Genomic DNA, 19,187 nt, shown 5'->3' on the forward strand with positions numbered 1-19,187 from the left:
GCACACATACTGTTGACTTAATTGATTGTAAAGAACCAGTAAAGATCTTGGGATAAAAACTCTTGATGTTTTCTTGGTACGTAGACCAAACTGCAAATCCTGGCAGCTAAACCAGCTTCAGGTATATGTGCTTTTTTAACCCCTGTGACCTTCTGCTCTAAGCAATCAGCTCTGAGCTGATCCCTCATAAAAGCTCACTAGGCAGAAAGCAGGTTTCATGCAGGAAAGTGTTCAGAGAGCTGCAGAGATGCCAGTGCCAGCTGATGGTGCTGGATGTGTGCAGCAGGTCTGGCACACTGAGGGAAAGACTGCACAGACAGTGCGTGTGCAAAAGAGATCATTCTACTTAGGTTTGTGAAATCTGATTACTCACTAGGGAAGGGTATCTGTACTAAAGTTATCTTTGCCTTCCAGTTTTTAAAATTACTTCCTACTTACTGATTTCCTGGTCTCGGCCTGGCTACACAGCAGAGCAAAGTCAATGCCACTTCCAGCGACAATGGCAGGGGATGTTCACAGAAAACGCTTCTGTTCCTCACATTGTTGCATCATGTGTTTGGGTTTAGTGAACATGACAGACAAGGGTTAAGTTACCCATTTGTACCCCAAGATGATCTCTTAGCCTGTAGATCACAACATTGCATGTCTTGAACTCAGGTAGAGCTCTGTGAAAAGGGAGAATGGGTGAGCACACACTGTAGGCAGTTGCTACATGAGAGGGAGACCTCTTTTTTAAACTAGACATGTTGATGGCTTATTTAAAAAAGAAAAAAATATATATTTTGTTTTTCTGTGTTCTTTCAGTCTATGAAAGCTAAGGGTAAAGTAGTAGTCATATAACATATGAAAACAAATAGAAACAGACACAAACTTTTAGAACTTCGGGCCAGTTCAGATCTGGATGTGGTGCTTGATGGCTGTATGGTTCCCTCTAACTGAGCTCTAAGTACCAATGTGACAGAAACATTTTGCAGTAAACAAAGATTATGCAACTGCAAGAAATCAGAGAGTACTGGACCACAGAGTCAACTTCAGAAGTGGAGTTTCCTTTCCAAACAGCAGCTGTTCTGAGAGCTTAAGCTGTGCTGTGCTATCCTGGAGGAAGCAAGATGATTCTGTTCTCACAAGTCTGAGAGTTTTACAGGCTGCATGTAGGATTCCAGGGATCATATATAACCAGGCCACCCAAAAGATCTAGCTCAGTTTTGTATCAAATATATACTAATGTTGTACAAGTTAGAAAGTGCCGTATCATCTTGAAGCAAACTTAAAGTAGATCACCATGAGAGTTTCTGGTTTCTTCAGGGTGGTACCATGAAAGCTATGATCCAACAGAGATACTTAATGATATTGGTAGAGATTTTGGAGGCTACTGTGATCTCTTTTATTGTTTTCGGGAAGAGCTCTTCAACACAACTTCGGTGTTTGCTAGAACTGGCTTCCTGAATTGTGTAATTGGGAATTTCCTTTTGGGAGTAATATTAAATGCTTTCTATAGTATTGTCCTCCATCCTCCACTCCCAAAATATCAGAATGTACCTTTAGCAGTAGCAGAGATAGCATGGCTTTAGGACTGAAAGCTTCTCATATTGTTTCTCGGTGTTCTTTTTCTATCAATACTAAGGGTGTGTTGGTCTGAAGGACTAATGGCTAGAAATTGCCTTTATGGGGAGTTCTCCTGCAATATTCTTATGGTTGCTGTCATCTGCTAACCTCAAGCGATAAATCTGGCTTACTCATATGCTCATAATGCTTTATTTCTCCTTCCCTAAACAAGGAGGGTCAAGCAACAAACACTTCTTACAAATCAATCTAAAGATTAATTTGTGGTAAATACGTAGGGAACTAATCAGTAATCTACTCTGTCATCTTCAGCTACCGACATCTCAGCTGCTCCCCTGTCACTCAGACTATTGCAAACCAGGAACAACCCCCCCCCTAGTTCACAAGCCCTGTCTTCATTTGTCCCCTCTTGATTGGTTTCAAGTTCTAAACCTCTCCACCTGGTCCCTGAGCAGTAATTAGGGCAATTAGTCTCTGCCTCCCAGGCCTAGTTGCTAACACAATCCAGCTGATTTACCTCCAGAGACGTTTTTTAAAGCTCAGCAAAGAAAAAAAATGTTGCTGCTATAAGCAGATAGACGTAAAAGTTAGAAAGGAAAAGCAAAAACGAGCTAGTCCTTCATTCTCTAATTGTGCCCTATATTTCTGTGTAAGCAATATGCTCCTCTCTTGCTTATGCAATAAATTTGTGTGGTGCCTCTGTTGTATTTCTTGCTTTCCCCAAAATAAATCAATCTGTAATAATGTCATCTTATTATCAGGACCAGTTGTAAGTGGCTGTTTGGTACTGAACAGGCTATCTTGGGTTACACACATGTCATTGATTTGCTTTGGTTTTTTGCATGAGTCTGTATCTCAGTATGTTACCATTACTGTCTTTATTTCTTCTAATCTGTACTTCTGAACATGTAAATTATCAGTCAGACTCTCATGATCAGAAGAGGAGGACTGACAGGATTGTGTCCTCTCACCTAATCTGACATATGACTGTAGTGACCAAGCAACACAAAGTGAAAGAGGGAGAGGTTAAATTTGTCTCAAACGATGGAGACAGATAAGGTGGAGTTCCCTCCTCTACTGCTTCCACCAATTGATTTTTAATCTCCTTCCTAAACATTGGCACTTCTGCCATGCTCAGATTGGAAAGGAGAAAGGTGGGAAAACCTCTGAAAAGCTACTGTGTAGGAATGACACAGGAAGAGGAAATCAGCACAGGGAAGAGCTTGTAATAAATTCAGAAAGAACACACCAGAAAGGGTCATTGTTAAACCATTTTCCTCTCTCATCACAATCGTTTTCAGTTTGTCATTATTTCCTGCCTTTTTTTCAATGCTCTGTGTGCTTCTTACTCGTATGAGTTAGGGTAAAAAATACGGTTCCTCCTTCCTTATTAGAGAAGACAGGTTGACAGCTCGACATATAACCAGTTGTTTAATAAGTCCAGCTGCTGTGTAGCCTTAGGCAGACTTTATAGGGAGTTGCTGAGTTCGTGGACCTCGAATAGCACACTCTTGCCAAAATCCTGGCAAGAATGGGACAGAGGCATCCTTCGTCTTTGTTGCTTTCTTTCTTTTTACCTAGTGAAAAACAAATGCTCCTTTCTTTTGCTGCTGCTGCTCTTGCAACACACAAACCCTCCAGTCCTGTGTTACTATCCTTACATCTGTCTCTGCTGTTACTCTCTGGAAGCTTCTTTTGAGACTTTGTACAATGTGGAAGCCTCTTGCATAGCTTCCATCTCCAGCTTTCCTGGGATACACAAAGACAGGGGAAAGTGGGGAAAGTGGTGAAAGTGTCAAAAAACCTTTCTTACCTCCTGACTTCTCAATGTAACTTGAACTCTTTCACATGCAAACATGTTTGCTGCTTGGGAAAATTGATCTGCAGATAGAAGAGGCTTCTGTATACCTGGAGGAGTAGCAAACTCAGTAAAGAGTGAACGGAAGAAAAAGTCAGTGGGTAAAGGGGTAGGTACAAAGTCTTTAAGTTCTATGTGGTTGTAGTTATCTTAGCAAGGGCTTCTCCTGTAGCTGGCAGTTGTAGATTCCAGGGGTGTTTCTCACAAATAAGCATGCAATTTCCCAGTACAGATTCATGCTTTGGGACTTGAGAAAATAGCTTTACATTTCATGGTTGTAATTGAAGAAGAAAACAGGTTATTGAACCTTTTTGCTGTCACAGCTTTAATTTATGGCAAGAGGGAGCAGAGAGATATTTAGGGAGGAAGATGCAAAGGAAGTAAGATGAGAGTCAAGAGAACAATGCAATAAGAGAATGAAGCAGTAATAAGAACTAAGGCATAATGAGTTCAAAGTGAAAGAAAAGAATGAAAGATTTCAGGAGGAAGCCACTTGGAAAAAATGGTTTAAATGGAATCAAGGTGCATTAACAGAAGGAATAGCAAAGGAGGAGAAAAAAGAACAGAGAACAGAGATTGTGGCAATTTTCTAGTTCATTGCAGCTGTTTGTCAAGGGACCTATGACTAAATCAGTGAATTGCATGTGGTTTGTGTTCCTCACTGCTGAGGTAAGGAAGGGGATTCTACTACTTAGGTAAACGCCATGTTGAGAAGACACCTTGTTCTTTTCTATTTACAATAACATTCTTTTCCTTCCTACAGATATGCCTAAGAAATTAAAATCCTAGAAATAAAACAGCAAGCTCCTGTATCTCAGTTCCTGTTTTTGCTGACAATAACTTCATACTGAAGTCAGACTTCAGAGGCCATGACTACACTTACTCAGCACCTACTTTTGTTTTGAAAGCTAACAGCAGTTTGGGATAATTTTTAACAATAAGGGTAGCACTGTTGGCCAGTAAGTGCAGTCTTTGAAATATAGTTTGGGTTTTGTCAGGAGTTCTGCTGTTTCCTTTTGGAGAGTTGCTATGAAACTCAACTACTTGTTATACCCCTGCTGATGTGCTCAGTTATGTCTTACTCTTTTGTTGCTTAGTTGAGGACAGGCTGCAAAGACAGGAGTGGGAGTCTTGAGGCTTGCATTGTCATCATGATATTCATGTTTTTATAGGTCTTCTCCATCTTAGTTACTTCCTAAAGATGTAGTCTATATTACAGGTTTCACTCTCAATTTAAATATAACAAGAAGAAATTTATAGTCCAGTGTTTTTGCAAAATAATTTGTAGCTCTTATCATCCAGCTGTCTATTAACTGACCCAAGAACTGATGGTCAAAAATGGTCACTACCAGCCTGAAATGTGAAACTCAGTAGTCACTGAAACATATTTCATAAGAAAAATGCTCCCTAACTCCCATATAAATTGTTGCTATTTCATTTAAAAAAGAAAACAAAACAGAAAAATGTCTGGTAAATAGAAGACTGTGGAATCTGGGTGGAAACTGTAAAGGTTCTTGACAAAAGGTCAAAATTTCAACAAAAATTAGAAATGGTAGTTTACCAATAGAATTTTGTGATTGATGTATTCTGACAAACCACAAGAAATACGTGGGGCATTCCAAGGTTCTTGGCTTCACAGAGCTTTGCTAGTACCTGCAAAGTTTCCTAATGCTACTTTAGGAGACCACTCATTAATTTTATGTAGCTTTGATAAGAAGGTAGGGTTTGTTGTTGGTTGTTTTTTGTTTGTTTTGTTTTGGTTTTTTTAGTAAGGAAGACTCTTACAAGAGTATAACTTCTTTATTCAGATCTTCTGATTTGATTTTGGGAATATAGTAGGAAGTGTTTAAATCCCCTGGCAGCTCACAGTTTACAAAAATCCAGCGGTTTGTGATGGAGCTTTTCTGATGTGGCAGCCTCCATTTCTCAAATTCACAGCAACTCTGTCAGATCCTTTAAAAGCTTCAAAATTGTGGTGTATGATGCCAAAAATAATTTAGCCTTTCATTTGAGTCTGTCACCATTTAGTTTTGACTTTTCAGTTCTCACAAAGGCCATGGTATTTTTGCCAAAAACAGCAGCCACACTTTTCAATATGACCAGTTATTGGGGGTTATATAATTTGGGTTTTTTTTTAATATGTAGTTGAAAGTACCTGTCTTCCTACATCAGTGACAGGAGTTCTAGAAGTCATTAATAAAACAACTTTGTAAAATAAAATCTGTGAGAAGTAGACAAGTCTTCTGCTATTAGTTCTACTGTGGTACTCTTGACACTGGTGGGCTAGGGAGATTTGTACACACTTATTCTGATCCTCTAAGAATTCTTCTTCTCCAGAATGGCTGAGAAAGGAGCAGGAGCCTTCCTGAAGGTGATGAATAAAGAAGAGATTGGTTCTGAACGAATTAGAAAGAAGCTTTAAAAATTATCACCTCTACATATGCCTCATTCTTCTACTTGACTGAGAATTTTCAGCTCTCTCTCTGTTTTTACTCAATTTCTGAGGTTATTTCTATTAGGGCAAAGTGATATATTTCAATAATGTCGGTCAATACCACTGGGGATGGAGCTAAGGTAGACTGTTTTAGCTAAAAAGTGAAATTATGCCTCAGGAAGATGTGTGTTTCAGAGGGTCTATTTCTTATATTTCAGTTATCTAAATTTCTATCTATCCAGCTAAAGCCTGCTGGAAGGAAAGCGCCTGGGTATGGATATGAGAAGAAAATGGATAATATTATATAGAGTGGCTATTGCTGAGAAAGAATGAGTAGGTAGTCTTGGGAATGGTCACTGTTCTCTTAATGACTCTGCAAAAGCAAAACCAATTGTCTTTCTGGAACTTATATTGTTAACACAGAGCAAACAGAAAATATCTTTTAATATTTCAATGCAATACAAGTTTTGTGTAAAAAGTGTCTTATACAATCTACTCTACAACACTTTACATGTTAAATAACACTCTTACAGAGCCAAACCTATGAAATCCTAGATTTCAGTTCTCCATTCTTCCAGTAAAAATGCTGTTATCCTTATTCTCCAAACAGCAGAATTTTACACAATGACACCTTCCTATTATCAAGGGTGGCATTTTATGAAGGAGTTGGAAAGGCCAATTGTGTTGTGACAAGGAGAGCAAACTGGTCGTAGTCAACTGCAAAGATATGAGAAAGATGAGCAAATGTGTGACAAGTTTATAAAAATGAGGTTAATTGGATCTTGAAATAAATGGTGAGATGGTGGAATTGTATCTGAGACTTCACAGAATTTTCTGTAATGAGAAAAAAATGATGGGCAGTGAGGTTTCACACACATGAAAGTATGAAGGTTTAAAGGGGCCATGTAAAAAGGAAAATAATGGTAAAGTCTGGAAAAGAGAAAAGTATAGGATTTAAGAGGGATTGTGGAAAAAACGTCTTATTAATAAAAAATAATAGAGAGCAGGACTTCTGTCTGTAAAAGCTGAAAGAGGATTGCCTAGGATAATAGCTGAACCTTAGCTTTTTAGTTATGCCTCCTGATTTACTGTTTTAATTGAGGAGAAAGAGATAAGAATGTTTGAATTCATAGTTTCACCTCTTTTGATATCAAAAGGGCATGTATGTGCCAAATGTATTTAATGTTTTCTAATGCATTATTTTTATTACATATTTTATAGATTTAATGTAAAACAACCCACTACCTTCTGTAGGCAATTCTGTGCAGTATGGAAAAGTCAGAGTTTGCACAGGAAAAATAAGTGGAAAGCTAAGTATCTAATATTAATTTCAAATATCATTTTAAGGGGAAGATATGGAATATAAATTTTCCCTTAACCTTAACATGTTTAACCTTTTATATTTTGTTTATATGCCAAATAAAATATGTGCATCTTACTCACAGTCAGTTCACTGAAAACCAGGATGTTAGAAATTTTTCAAGAACCTTGTCATATATAGAATCAGTTAAAAATGTAGATGTGAAATAAATTAAAAGCAAGTTCTAATTGAATTGACAGTTCTGGAAAAAAAACAGTCCCCAGTGTCATCAGAATATTCAATTCCCTTTCTGTATCATAGAAATGGTTTCTAAAAAAATGTATACACACAATAACACATGGGAAAAATATGGAAAAGCATTCCTAATTTGCAAGAGTGATTGCTGGAATTTTAGACTTCTGAGTATTCCATGATACAGGGGGAAAGTCTGAGATGTAGAAAGAAAAGAAAGGGCTGGAGGTATAACCTGGGGGACAAGCAGATCTCTGTCAGCTTCATATTATAATTTTATTTACTCATTAAAAAAAGGAGAGAATAATCTATAGCCAGTAGAGTGTTCTCATCTCTGCCTACCAGTAAATATTATTTCATAACTCCTTTCCTTTCAATGCAGTATGGAAACCTGTACTACTCTTGTGCCACTCTTTAAATCTCCAAAGCTCTTCAGCTCACTGGAGTACTGTGGTATCTAATGTGACAATTGAAAGAATTATTCATGGTGCAACTAAATGTAAACATAAATTGTAATGTAAATTTGAAAAGTGAAGCTTCATGTAAAAATAATTTTAAAAATCTGTTAAGCTTCCTTCAGAGGTTTTTTTTCCCCTGAAAAACTGGGGTAATTTTTTCCCTTTTTGGGTTTTTAAAAAATCACAAAGACATACTATTTCCAATTTTTGGTCATTAAAAATAACCAGCCACAATAATTAATGTTCTCACACTGAATAACTTCTGTTCCAGTAATCAAGAGCCTTCTTTGTACACTCACTGAGACGGCCAAGAGTCTCTTGCTGTCAGTTGCTGGGAGAACCTCCTGCAGTGACTTCTTGTGGTTTCATCCTCCAAACCATGTCATGATGGCCATACGCCAGGTCTGAGCCTACCAGGCATTGTGGCACTTTGTTAGACTTTATATTTATTGATGTTCTGGATTGCTTCTGCTTTATTTCTCACAAAATAGCAGGATTACTTATGTTGGCAACTGTGGGGTTTCTGCATTGCTGACTTTTGCATACATGGGTAAGTCTTTTATCTTGCAAAGAAGGTGATAAGCTTTTTCTGTTGTAAGCATATTAGAAATGAGTCAAGCAATAAATGAATATAGTTTGCATAGAAGGGTCTCAAATATAATACACTTTGGAGTTTTGGGAATTGTTTTTTTGAGAAAGTTTCAGACCAGCTGGAGAACATCCAGACCAGACCAGTAAGAATGATTATGAATCTGGAAAACATGAGTTTAATAGCATGAATGCATTTATTGGGAAGAGAAGATTGATAACAGTCTTCAAATGTCTGAAAGATGCTTGTAAAGATAGAATAGAACGCTGTCTTCTCCAGGTACACTTGTCCTCCATTGCAATATGTGGTAGCTAGGTGAAAAAGAAATAGGCTTAGTACTGCCTATGAAAATCAGAGGTGGGTGTTAAAAATATTTTAATAATTCCAAAGACAGTATGGGGGATGCATGGCATCTCTGTCACTGCAAGTCTTAAGATAACAACCAAACTGTGATCAGGAATGTTCTTCTGACTTTGTTTTGCAGCACCTAGATGAGCTAGATGACACTGCAATTGTCCTCTGAGGTCTTTTATTGTGCTATTTGACCCTTGCGTTACTTCAGGTGACTTTTGTTGCTGACTTGTAATGTATTGGAAGGATGTTGATATATCATGTTACAAGCTCCTGGAAGCAGGTTGTTAGACAAGAATTTTTACTTCCATTTTTATAAAGCAGAAGTGTCTTAATACTTATTATTGCAAGGAAGAGATTAAAATAAGGAACTCAGAATCTTCACAAAAGAGCAAGGACAAAGTGACCAGAATATCTGTCAACATCTCTGTATTTTTAAGACAACTCTATAATAACATAAATGTTTAGGGGAGGCAATACTCTTGGCTTTAATCTTGGCCTCATTTGTACTCCTTGAATAATTTCTTATTTTACATTCCTGTCCCTTTCTTTTCCAGCCCACATTTGTTAAGCACAAAGGTTTCACCTGTGGAACACCTTGTGTCTACTAATGCCCACATGATTGCTTTAATCTTGCGTTGCTGTATGGTACCTCTCTCCCTTCCATGTTCACACACTGTTTGTGATTTCAGGTAGTGAGCTGGAGCCAAGAACTGCTCCTGATCTTAAACTGACTGGCAAACCAAAACAAACCAACACATTTTAATCAGGGTAATTTCTCCAGCCTAGTTCACTGCAGGACCATAAAGATGTATGTGTCAATCTGAATAAGCAGGTTCCTGTCTGGCAAAGGTGGAAGCAGTCTTTTGAAACGACAGTGCAAGGCCTAAAACTGGGGGATGTGTACTAAGGCAACGATGTCCTCTGCTGTCCTAATCTGTGTTTGTTTAGCACTGCAGCTGCTTAATAGAGTTCCAAAAGAATGTGTTTACTAGCTTTTGCACAACTAAAGAGTCAACAAAAGTGAGAGAAACAGTCAGTTGTTTCTTCTCTGACTTAATATTAATCTCTGTAGTAATAGAAAAAAGTAGAAATTTTATTCTTAACTGAGCTTTTGTAACCTCTTACCTCAGTTTCCTGATGCCACAGCTAGGAAAAAACCCACTTTTTTTTCCCTTCCACTGTACACAGTCTTCAAATCTGCAATAATAAATAAGGATTTCTGCCATGCAACTTTCTCAGAATATGTTATTCTCCACAGTTCATTTAAAATGGGGAAGTTTTTCTCAAAATAAATATTTTGGATAAGACACTGGACAAGGCTCTCTATACAATGCTTTCTTCAGAGAAAAATTGCTATTGCATTTTTGAGAGATATAACTAATCCTCTTTGGCCTAAATTTCTTTCCTTCACAAAAACAAATCTCAATTCTGCTGCATAATTTATGATCTTGGCATCAAGCCCAAACATATGTACATACTGAAATCAGTTTTTTATCTGTTTAACTTCATGCACATGAGTAATCTAATTGTATTTATTCTGATGCAATGACTCTTGTGAAATCAAGTGTTTGCAGAACAAGGGTTTCAGACAAGGGTTCTTCCGGGCAGTAGCTTCTGCTTACTACACTTTATATGGGGCCTAACACATAAACTGGCCTTTTGGTTATCTAGAAGCCCTCTGCATGCTGTATAGCTGTAGTATGAGGTGAAACAGAGTACGAAAGAACAAGTCTTGCTTAGGTCAGATCTTCTACTGCATAGCACTTGGACGCAATAACAATAATTGTAACAATAAATTGTATAAATTGTAGCTTCTTTAAAAATAGTCTTCTGGGAATCTCTTCAGGAGCAAGGAAAACCACACTTTGTATTCTTTCATAACAGGCTACCAGGCTGCAGGGGTTGGCCTTCTGGTGGCTACTGGCCAGGTTAAATACTGTTGCTTATATGTGCTAAACGCTTTCATAAGTTATAGCCATCATCTTGTATCAGGATGAAATCATATTCTTCTAGAGCCTCATTATTCAATGGATACAGCACCTCCTGCAAGGAATGGTAATCTGAATCAGTAGCAGCATAGATATCCATCATCTTCTCAGGACAAAATATGCTCCTGAGTCTTTTCTTCCTATGCCATCTCATGTCTGCCATGCTGAATCCTGGCTCATTTCTTGCCTCAAAACTGTAATAGGCTGTATAAAGAGAAGAAGTGATGGTGACCTTGCTACTTATTGAAGGTGTTTGTATCCAGAGGCTGATTGTTCCATTTTCTTTTGGTGTTTTCTCATTCTCCCTATGTCTGCTGTAAGGATCTGGGAAGTGGAGAGTGGTCTAGAAAGAGAAGAGATTCAGGAAAGGAGATGAGAGAGGCTGCAAGGTCTTATGTCAGGAGCATTAAGGAGTAAAAAGTGGAACCCATGGGGATTTGTACTGTGAGAATATAGTCTATGGCAGATAGATAAAAAAGGAGGGTTTGAAGGATGAGTGCTGTTGAGGCAAGGCAAGGAAATGAATGGAAGTCACTGCAAAACTGGGGGTGTGCAGAGGACCAAGACACGATGGAAATGAAGAAAGGGGAAAAAAAGAAAAAAAAAGGAGTTGGTGTAAGAATATAAAGAAAGAAGTATACCTTAAAGATTAATGGTTTTGTTGGTTTTGTTCTCCTGCTTCACTGCCCAGCTACACTGGTCATTGGTGAAAACACCCTTGAAATAAAGACAGTTTTAGGAGGCTCAGAATGTAGATCAAGGCATGTTATTTTAAGTATTTTAAATGTATTTTTGAATGAGGCATTATGCTCCTGATTTTTGGTGACATTTAGGCAGGAGGCATCTAAGAAAAGAATGTGTGTGAAGTTCATCATGTAGCACCTGATTCAGGACTCTCTGAAGGTTACAGACTACAGTGTGCTTTGAAGCAAAAGAGGGAAATACTGAAATATTACAGGACTAAAATATTATAAAAGTAAAATTGTGTTCTGCATTACCTAAATGTGAACCTGATTGCTCTGGTGAAGATACTCTCTGATACTTTTGTGAGACTGGGGTGAAGCTTTGATCCTAGAGTGTTAAGTTGTAGAAGGCTTTTTACTACTGAATGTTTTTTGTGTGTGGCATTTTGAAGTGTATATAAAGGAGACATATTTCTGAAGTCTTCATATTGCAAGGAAAAAGTGCACATTATTGACTTTTGGTAATGAAAAATTTCTTGGTCCTTCACATGGATACATTTTAATGAGATGGTCATCTGATTTATCCAGCAAGCTAAATGTTCTGCTCAGGAGAAAATTCTGAATGTTGATATGCAAATGGAAAATGGTTTTACTATACAATTCTCAGAATAGTATTCAAGATGTTAACAAACCTGCACATCTCTAACTCATTCTGGGGTTTTGCAAGTGAAACTGGAACATAATTATCTCCATGTTTTCAATAGCTTATTGCAGCTCTGGGAAATATTTCATATTGATTGGATTAATAACTAATAACAGTATTTTCTGCTTAAATCATCTTTGCCTTAAAACATGGAATTTTTAATCCTTTATATTTTTGTGCAAATCAACTGCCCCTTATTTACATCTTGGCTAATACAAAGAAGTTGATATTTGTAAGACACTTCTGAATGTAGTATTTAAAGAAGGCTGTAAGGGCAAAGATCTCATGTTTACTGCGATTATCATAGGTAATTAATTTGTTAATTGGTTTATTGAATTTACAGCTGCTCACCTTTTTCTTTTTAAGTACTGAAATGAATATTAATGTGAACTGTTCACTCTTACAAGGATTGTGAGCACTTTATGTTGAACAAAGAGTAAAAAGAAACAAAATTCTTTAAATTCTTACAAAGTGTTTTGGATGAGTAGACTTTATTTCCATGGTGAATTTTTACAAGCACATTCTTTTTTGTCCATTTTCAGTCCCCTGCACATAGCTATTCAAGCTATGACTCTGGCAAGAATGAGAGTGTAGGCAGAGGTGCTGAAGATTTGTCTCTGAATCGAGGAGATGAAGATGAGGATGACCATGACGAGCAGGAAGATCCTGAGAAGGTTAATGAATCAGATGGGGTAGAAGCTGAGCGACTGAAAGCTTTTAACGTAAGTCTCCTTGCACTGCCTGTCTGGTTTACATCTGTTCCTTTACCTTGTTAATTATGGGTAAGTTTGACAATATTAAAGGCACATTAATTTAATTTGCAGGATTTATTTCAATTATTATTTTGATGCACATTAAACTCTTGCCAACGGATGACAGATTTACTGTGTTTTTTTTAGAATCTTAAGGCAGAGGGCCATCTTTACCAGTGAGGAAGACAAAGCTTTGTTTTGTGTGTGTGCCTGTGCGTCCGTGTGTGTGGATGTGGAGGTGTGGATGTGCATGTTCACTCATTGAGCGGGAAGGAGCTGTAGCTTGTTTATCAGAAGACCATTGCAGTGGTCAGCTGCTTTCCCAATGTATGTAATTATGCATGAAAACACAAGCAAGTGTTCAAACAAAGAAAAAGTGAGATTCAGTTCAATAAAATGATTAGCAATCACAGCTTATTGTTAATAATGAAACTTAAGTAGTGCCTATTTTCACAATCTGTTCTGTTTTACCTCACAAGTTCTGTATCCTATAGACTATTCTTTTCTTGTCTTCTTTTAAAATCAGCACCCTCCCTCCCCCCCGCAATAACCCTTTAAAGAACTGTTTGCTTAATATTTCTGGCTTCCCATTACAAAGCTCTTCAGTGGATAGAAAAGATGTCTTCCTATTGGTAATCAAGACAGAAAGCTAGGAAGAGAAGAGAGCCACCCTCCAAACCCATCTCCTCTGTCTCCCTCTTGCCAACAGATGTTTGTCAGGCTGTTTGTAGATGAAAACTTAGACCGAATGGTCCCAATCTCTAAGCAGCCCAAAGAAAAGATCCAGGCTATCATTGACTCATGCAGGCGACAATTCCCTGAGTATCAAGAGCGTGCCAGAAAGCGCATACGTACTTACCTCAAGTCCTGCAGGCGGATGAAAAGAAGTGGTTTTGAGATGGTGAGTTTTGTTTAAAACCCAGCCCTAGTTTCCATCAAAACCCCATATGTCAATCCATGGCACTATTTTGTTTTCATCTTAGTGTCTTTTTTTTTTTTGGTTGTTTTTGTTGTTTGTTTGGGTTTTTTTTGTAATATCAGGTCAGAGGTTTCTTTTTCCCTCCTTCATTTTTTCTGAATTTTTCCCCTTTGTTCACTGGTCTAAAAGTGCTTTGAGACTCTAGGATTCATAAGATGAACTTGTAGAAACAAAGAAAAAGCCAGACATAAGAAGGGAAAACAACTGATGGCATATATAGTGACTTATTTCCTACTTTAGGTTACAGTTAGAGACTTTTGGCTGGAAAAGTCTTGCAGTAAGATGGATTTTTCATTAAAATGCCTCTACTAACTGGATTTCTGTGAGATTTGTAAAAAATAGATCCTACTAGAGAAATGCTATACCCAAGTGAATGCCCAGTGCAGTAACACCCCACTGTCAATGTTGGTTTTTTTCTTGTACATTTTAGCCTATTACCCATCAGTAAAAGTTGCTCCTTTGAAAGCTTTCAGTTGACATATTAGTGTGAAAAATACATCAAATGGTTTTAAAACACAGACATCAAACTTACAGTTTGCTCATTCCAATGGCATGCCAATTGTAATTGAACTAAAGACCATGAAAGCTATGACCGTATGTGAATGTCAGTGTTTTCAAACGTTATTATTTCAATAGCAGCACAAGAATGGGAAAATAATAAGTTTTCTAACCAACAGGCAGCTTCATTATCTCTAAAAATCCCATATGTTTCCAAAACCAAGGAAATGTGGAAGAAACTAAGTAGCTACACACCTTATGTATGATATGTCCTAGCTATCTCTCTGGCCTCTAGATGACAGTAAAATCATGTAATCATCACAAATATATATCATTTAGTGATTAAACATATAATATTTTTTTTAAATAAGTCATCTGCAAACCTATTGATTTCATTAAAAATTACTGGAGATAATTGAATTTTACTGTCTCTCTCTTTCTCTCTTTCTCTTTCCTGCAGTCTCTGCAGATGCTTATGATTGCCAAATGTTGTTTAAGATGTTAGCATACAGTTTTAAGAACAAAATATTAGGTTTATTTGTAGGGTAGGACCACTATTGGATAACACAAAAAGCAAAGACAGAAACTAAATATTTCCATGTATTTGTGATTTCTAATTGACTGCATGGTTTTATTATTTGAAATATTGGGAGAACACTGCTTCTGAACAATGGAAACACAGATGAAGAGGGACAGGTAGAATAAAGGACATCTGCACAGATAAAAGTGCCAAAGATTGACTGGTGGTGTGCATGTCAGATGGTATAGCTTTCCAAAATAAAATAAGGAAATCCAGAATGTAAATGTTTTCTACAATACACTAAGTATCATCAAATGACGTCTACTCACTGTGGCTGAAAATAATCCAGCAATATGAAGTTCAGCTTTCATGGTGCCAAATATTTTTATTTTGCTGTACTTCCAATTGAAAATACTTATGAAATTAGCCAATGCTAGCAAGTCTCCCCACTGTTCCAATTTATGGCCTCATTACTGTCATTATTCACACTGATGAGCAGCTATATAAACTGGCTCATTTTCTGTCACCTGAAAGACTTGTGCAACCATTTTGCAATATTAATAAGGGCCTTGCAGTCTGACCCATAAGAGCCAGGCTGGCTTGACTTCAGTGCACATTTGCAAATGTTACTTTCGTATGAATAAAGGTTGCAGTATTAAATTTCTTTCTGGCAAGGGAAAAAGAGCAAAGATTACCAGGGACATGATCCAAATAGGCAATCTTTATAGTTTAAAAATATTCCCTATTTTTACATTATTCCATGACAGTTTTTGATGGGCTTTATTTATTTTTAAACAAATAAATTACCTTCTAAAATACTGAATTTGCTGCCCATGAATGGAAGTGACAAGGCACTGGAGCTCATGCCAAAGATTTCAGCCCTCTTGGGCCTGGAGGGAAATCTGTCCTGCTTCCCCATTCACAGGTAGGGTAATGAGCCAAAGACCATCCAAAGTCTTTGGAGGATCTCCCATTAACTTCTTAAGAGAATAAGTGGTGTTTTATGTTTGTGTCTTGAATAATTCTGAAATGTACTATGTCTCCATTTGTTGTTTTTAATAATTTTCTTATTTCAAAACTAATCTATTAGCATCTCCTGATTATAAGCAGTTTTTAAAATGGTACAATGCACAGAGGCACTTGACTGTGTGATTATTTTAAATGTACTTGCCACGTTGACAGAGGGAAAAAATCACTTTGACTGGATAATAGCATTTGTTCAAAACAATCATGAAGGGACATGTCGGTGTTGATGTGAATCAGATGCTACCCTCAAATATAGCAAAACAGGATAATGATCTCCTCAGGAGCAATAGTGCTACTGTTGCTATATTAAGTAGGATGTCAGCTAATAATCTCCACAGGAGATGCTTTTTGCTATAGGCATATTAAACACAAGGTTTTCATTTTTGTTAAGGTTCAGAGTGCTACATTTTGACCATCTAGTTGCATGAGAAAAAGAGAATAATCTCATATATGGCATTTGACAATTCAGACTGTGTGTGGAACAGTGCAGCTATCTACTGTGTCATATTGTAAAATAAAGAGAAAATGTAAACACTAAGTTAAATTAGTGTTAAGACTGCATAGTAAAGATGAAAAAACATGCCTGGAGCTTGCTTCTGTCAGTTATTTGCCATCTGTAATCCAAATGAGTGTTCTTGGTGCATAACAGGCCAATTCTAGCTCTAAGGCAATGGGAAAGACTCAGTCTCATGAGTGTTCATATTGTTAATTAACATGTTTCTTAATATTAATATTCTTAAGACATTGTTTATAGTTATTCTGTTTCTACTTAGGGCAGATAGTTGTCCATTGACTCCAAGGCAGCTTGTATAGCTTGTTCTAAATGTTCATCAAAGGAACATTTTCTACATTGGAAATACTTCCCACTTTTGACAGTTCAGCTTCTAATGCTGCCACTTTCATTTTAATTCTGACTCAAGTATACCCCTCAGTAAGGCACTATTAGAGTTTTCCTCATGGATTGTAAGATTGTTTTTCTCCTTCTATTGTCTCTTGTTTATGGACTCTTGAGAATGTTGTCTTATCAAATTCTATGATCTTGCTCAGAATCTTTCATTGGGAGGGAAGTTTGTTAAGTCATAAAATCTCTGGCTTTTGGATGGGATCTCTACATTGTGCTTCCACCTGTCCTATGCTGTTGCGTTTTGTGAACTTTGTAAAGTTCTTGATGTTCTAAAAGAAATTCTTTTTCTCTTCATTAGACCATAAGCAGAAGAAAAAAAAACACAACACAACTGCCTCTCTCTCAAGAACTGATATTAATGAAAATCCTTTAAATACATCAAGCGTTTTGTGACCTATGTATGTGGTATAGGAAGAATATTCACCTTGAAATGGTCAGATTTCCTGTTTCACTGATGTTTTTAAATTCTATCCTTTAGACTTGTCCCAGCCTCTGTACCTATAGAACACTGGCAATGGAAAAAAGATAGTAGACATACTGAGGATATGTGGTATCTATGTATTTAGTTACAGTCCAGAAAAAAATGTAGGTGTTAGAAATGATCAAATGGGGTTGAACAGACACAATAATTACATTTTCTTATTACTATCTACTTCCTCCCATCTTCATGATCTCCTATCATCAGTCTCACAACACTCAGTTTGAAACTGTACCTCACAGTATCTTTTCACAGTTGTGCCGTTTTGTCTATGTGCATCCCAATGCAAGAGCGAGGTCTTAAACTCTCATTCACAAAGAGATTCTTCCTTTGGTTTAATCAAAAGGAAACCTACATTCCTAGGCACTACTGTAGTACAAAGCAGTAGTATCAAAGAGCAAAGTGTTCAGATGTATTGGAGAGAAAAGGCTAGTCATAAATGCTTTTCATTGCCTGAGGGCAAGTTTGGATGTGTCAGAGAGGAAGACTCACATCATGCTTGAAGACAGTTCCTCATTTAGATCTTACTGTTGTTCATCTCAGTTCCTTCTATCCTATTGCCAGCTGCAATAACAAATAACAAAGCTCTGTATCTGTCACTGTTTCTGTCATGTGGTTGTGCCAATTGGCTTTAAGAGGGTTTTTTTATGATTAGCAGCTGTGTACATGTTGATTGAGGTGTTCTAAATCTGTCTAGTGGCTTGGAGTGCTTCTGTATTGTGATTGAGCAACTTTGATGGGGACTGGTTTTCAGAAGGGGGTATGTTTTCTGAAATCTGCCTCCTTAAGATTTCTCGGGATAGATATCTAGCTAGTTCTAAGTTTTAGCTTTATGAGAGAGAAAGCTTTTATTATTCACTTAATATAGTGCTGAATAGTCCAGCTGCCCGTGTAGTCACATGGCTTTTCAGTCCTCCAGGCCTTTTATGGCTGGAAAGGTCATAAGAATTTTCAGAAAGATGAAAGTCTATGGATGCATACCTAATCTAGATTAATAAAATGGGAAGTATTAAGAAAATTGTCACAAGAACAGTTACATGGAGATCTACAAATTATAATAATATAGTTTTGCTTTGTACTGTACTCCAAAGTCTTGTTTGGTCACATTCCTTACTAAGCATCCCACCCTTGTTTGACAATGGTTAGATTACATAAATCTGATGGGCAGCCTGGTTGAAAAAAGGCAGAGCCATTCTCTGACAAACTTTGGCTTTTTAGGTATCACATGTCCTTAAAAACCCCTAAATTCTAGAAACAGTTTCTCTAAGGCTCTCAAATATTGCCCCCCTAAACAGTTAAATCAATACTCATGTGATTTTTTAAGAACTGCCTTTTAAATCTGTCTCAGATACCTTTTGCTTTTCAATAACCTCTGCAAGAATAAGCAATTTTGGAAAAACGAGTGGCAGAAAAAGTTACACTTTTTCCAGTATCCTCAGAAAATGTGAAGCAGTTAGCTTTGTAAAAGGCATAGACATGGTAGTTGGAAAAAAGAATGAATATTGAAAAATGAAAAACAACTAGAGATCTGATAGCAATTAATCTTATACGTTGTGTAAGAGGGGAAAAGATAGAAATGCAATTTTGGCATTTGTTTCACTCAATTGAATTTAGAAGAAAAACAATCCCCTCTGAAATAGCACTAAGTTCTGATATAGAAAAATCCCACATTTTTAATGGAAAAAAAAAATGTGGTAAAAGAATGTTCACCCTGATTACTTGTGAGCTTGACATCAGAAAAAAAATAAAATCAAATATGTCAGTTTTTCTTATGTGTGATTCTGGTTTAGATTGAGACCTCTCTCTGCTGCAGTGTTACTTGATTAGCTGGTTTGTGCCAGTAGCTTT

General features: G+C 37.1%; 1 protein-coding gene across 5 annotated transcripts in view; it reads left to right on the forward strand.

The window, feature by feature from the left end:
* The window catches only part of NOL4 (nucleolar protein 4), a 206,768-nt gene that overhangs the window by 146,080 nt on the left and 41,501 nt on the right, over positions 1-19,187 (forward strand). For 3 of the 5 annotated variants that reach the window (XM_010006819.1, XM_010006822.1, XM_010006823.1), the window contains 2 exons: positions 12,725-12,904; positions 13,644-13,835. In XM_010006819.1, coding sequence (XP_010005121.1) covers positions 12,725-12,904; positions 13,644-13,835 — 372 coding nt within the window. The remainder of the gene's footprint in view (positions 1-12,724; positions 12,905-13,643; positions 13,836-19,187) is intronic. The other 2 variants (XM_010006820.1, XM_010006821.1) reach the window with 1 other exon arrangement.

This window comes from Chaetura pelagica, unplaced genomic scaffold (genome assembly GCF_000747805.2).
Source record: "Chaetura pelagica isolate M959 unplaced genomic scaffold, ChaPel_1.0 scaffold109, whole genome shotgun sequence".
In the NCBI taxonomy this organism is placed as follows: Eukaryota; Metazoa; Chordata; class Aves; order Apodiformes; family Apodidae; genus Chaetura; species Chaetura pelagica.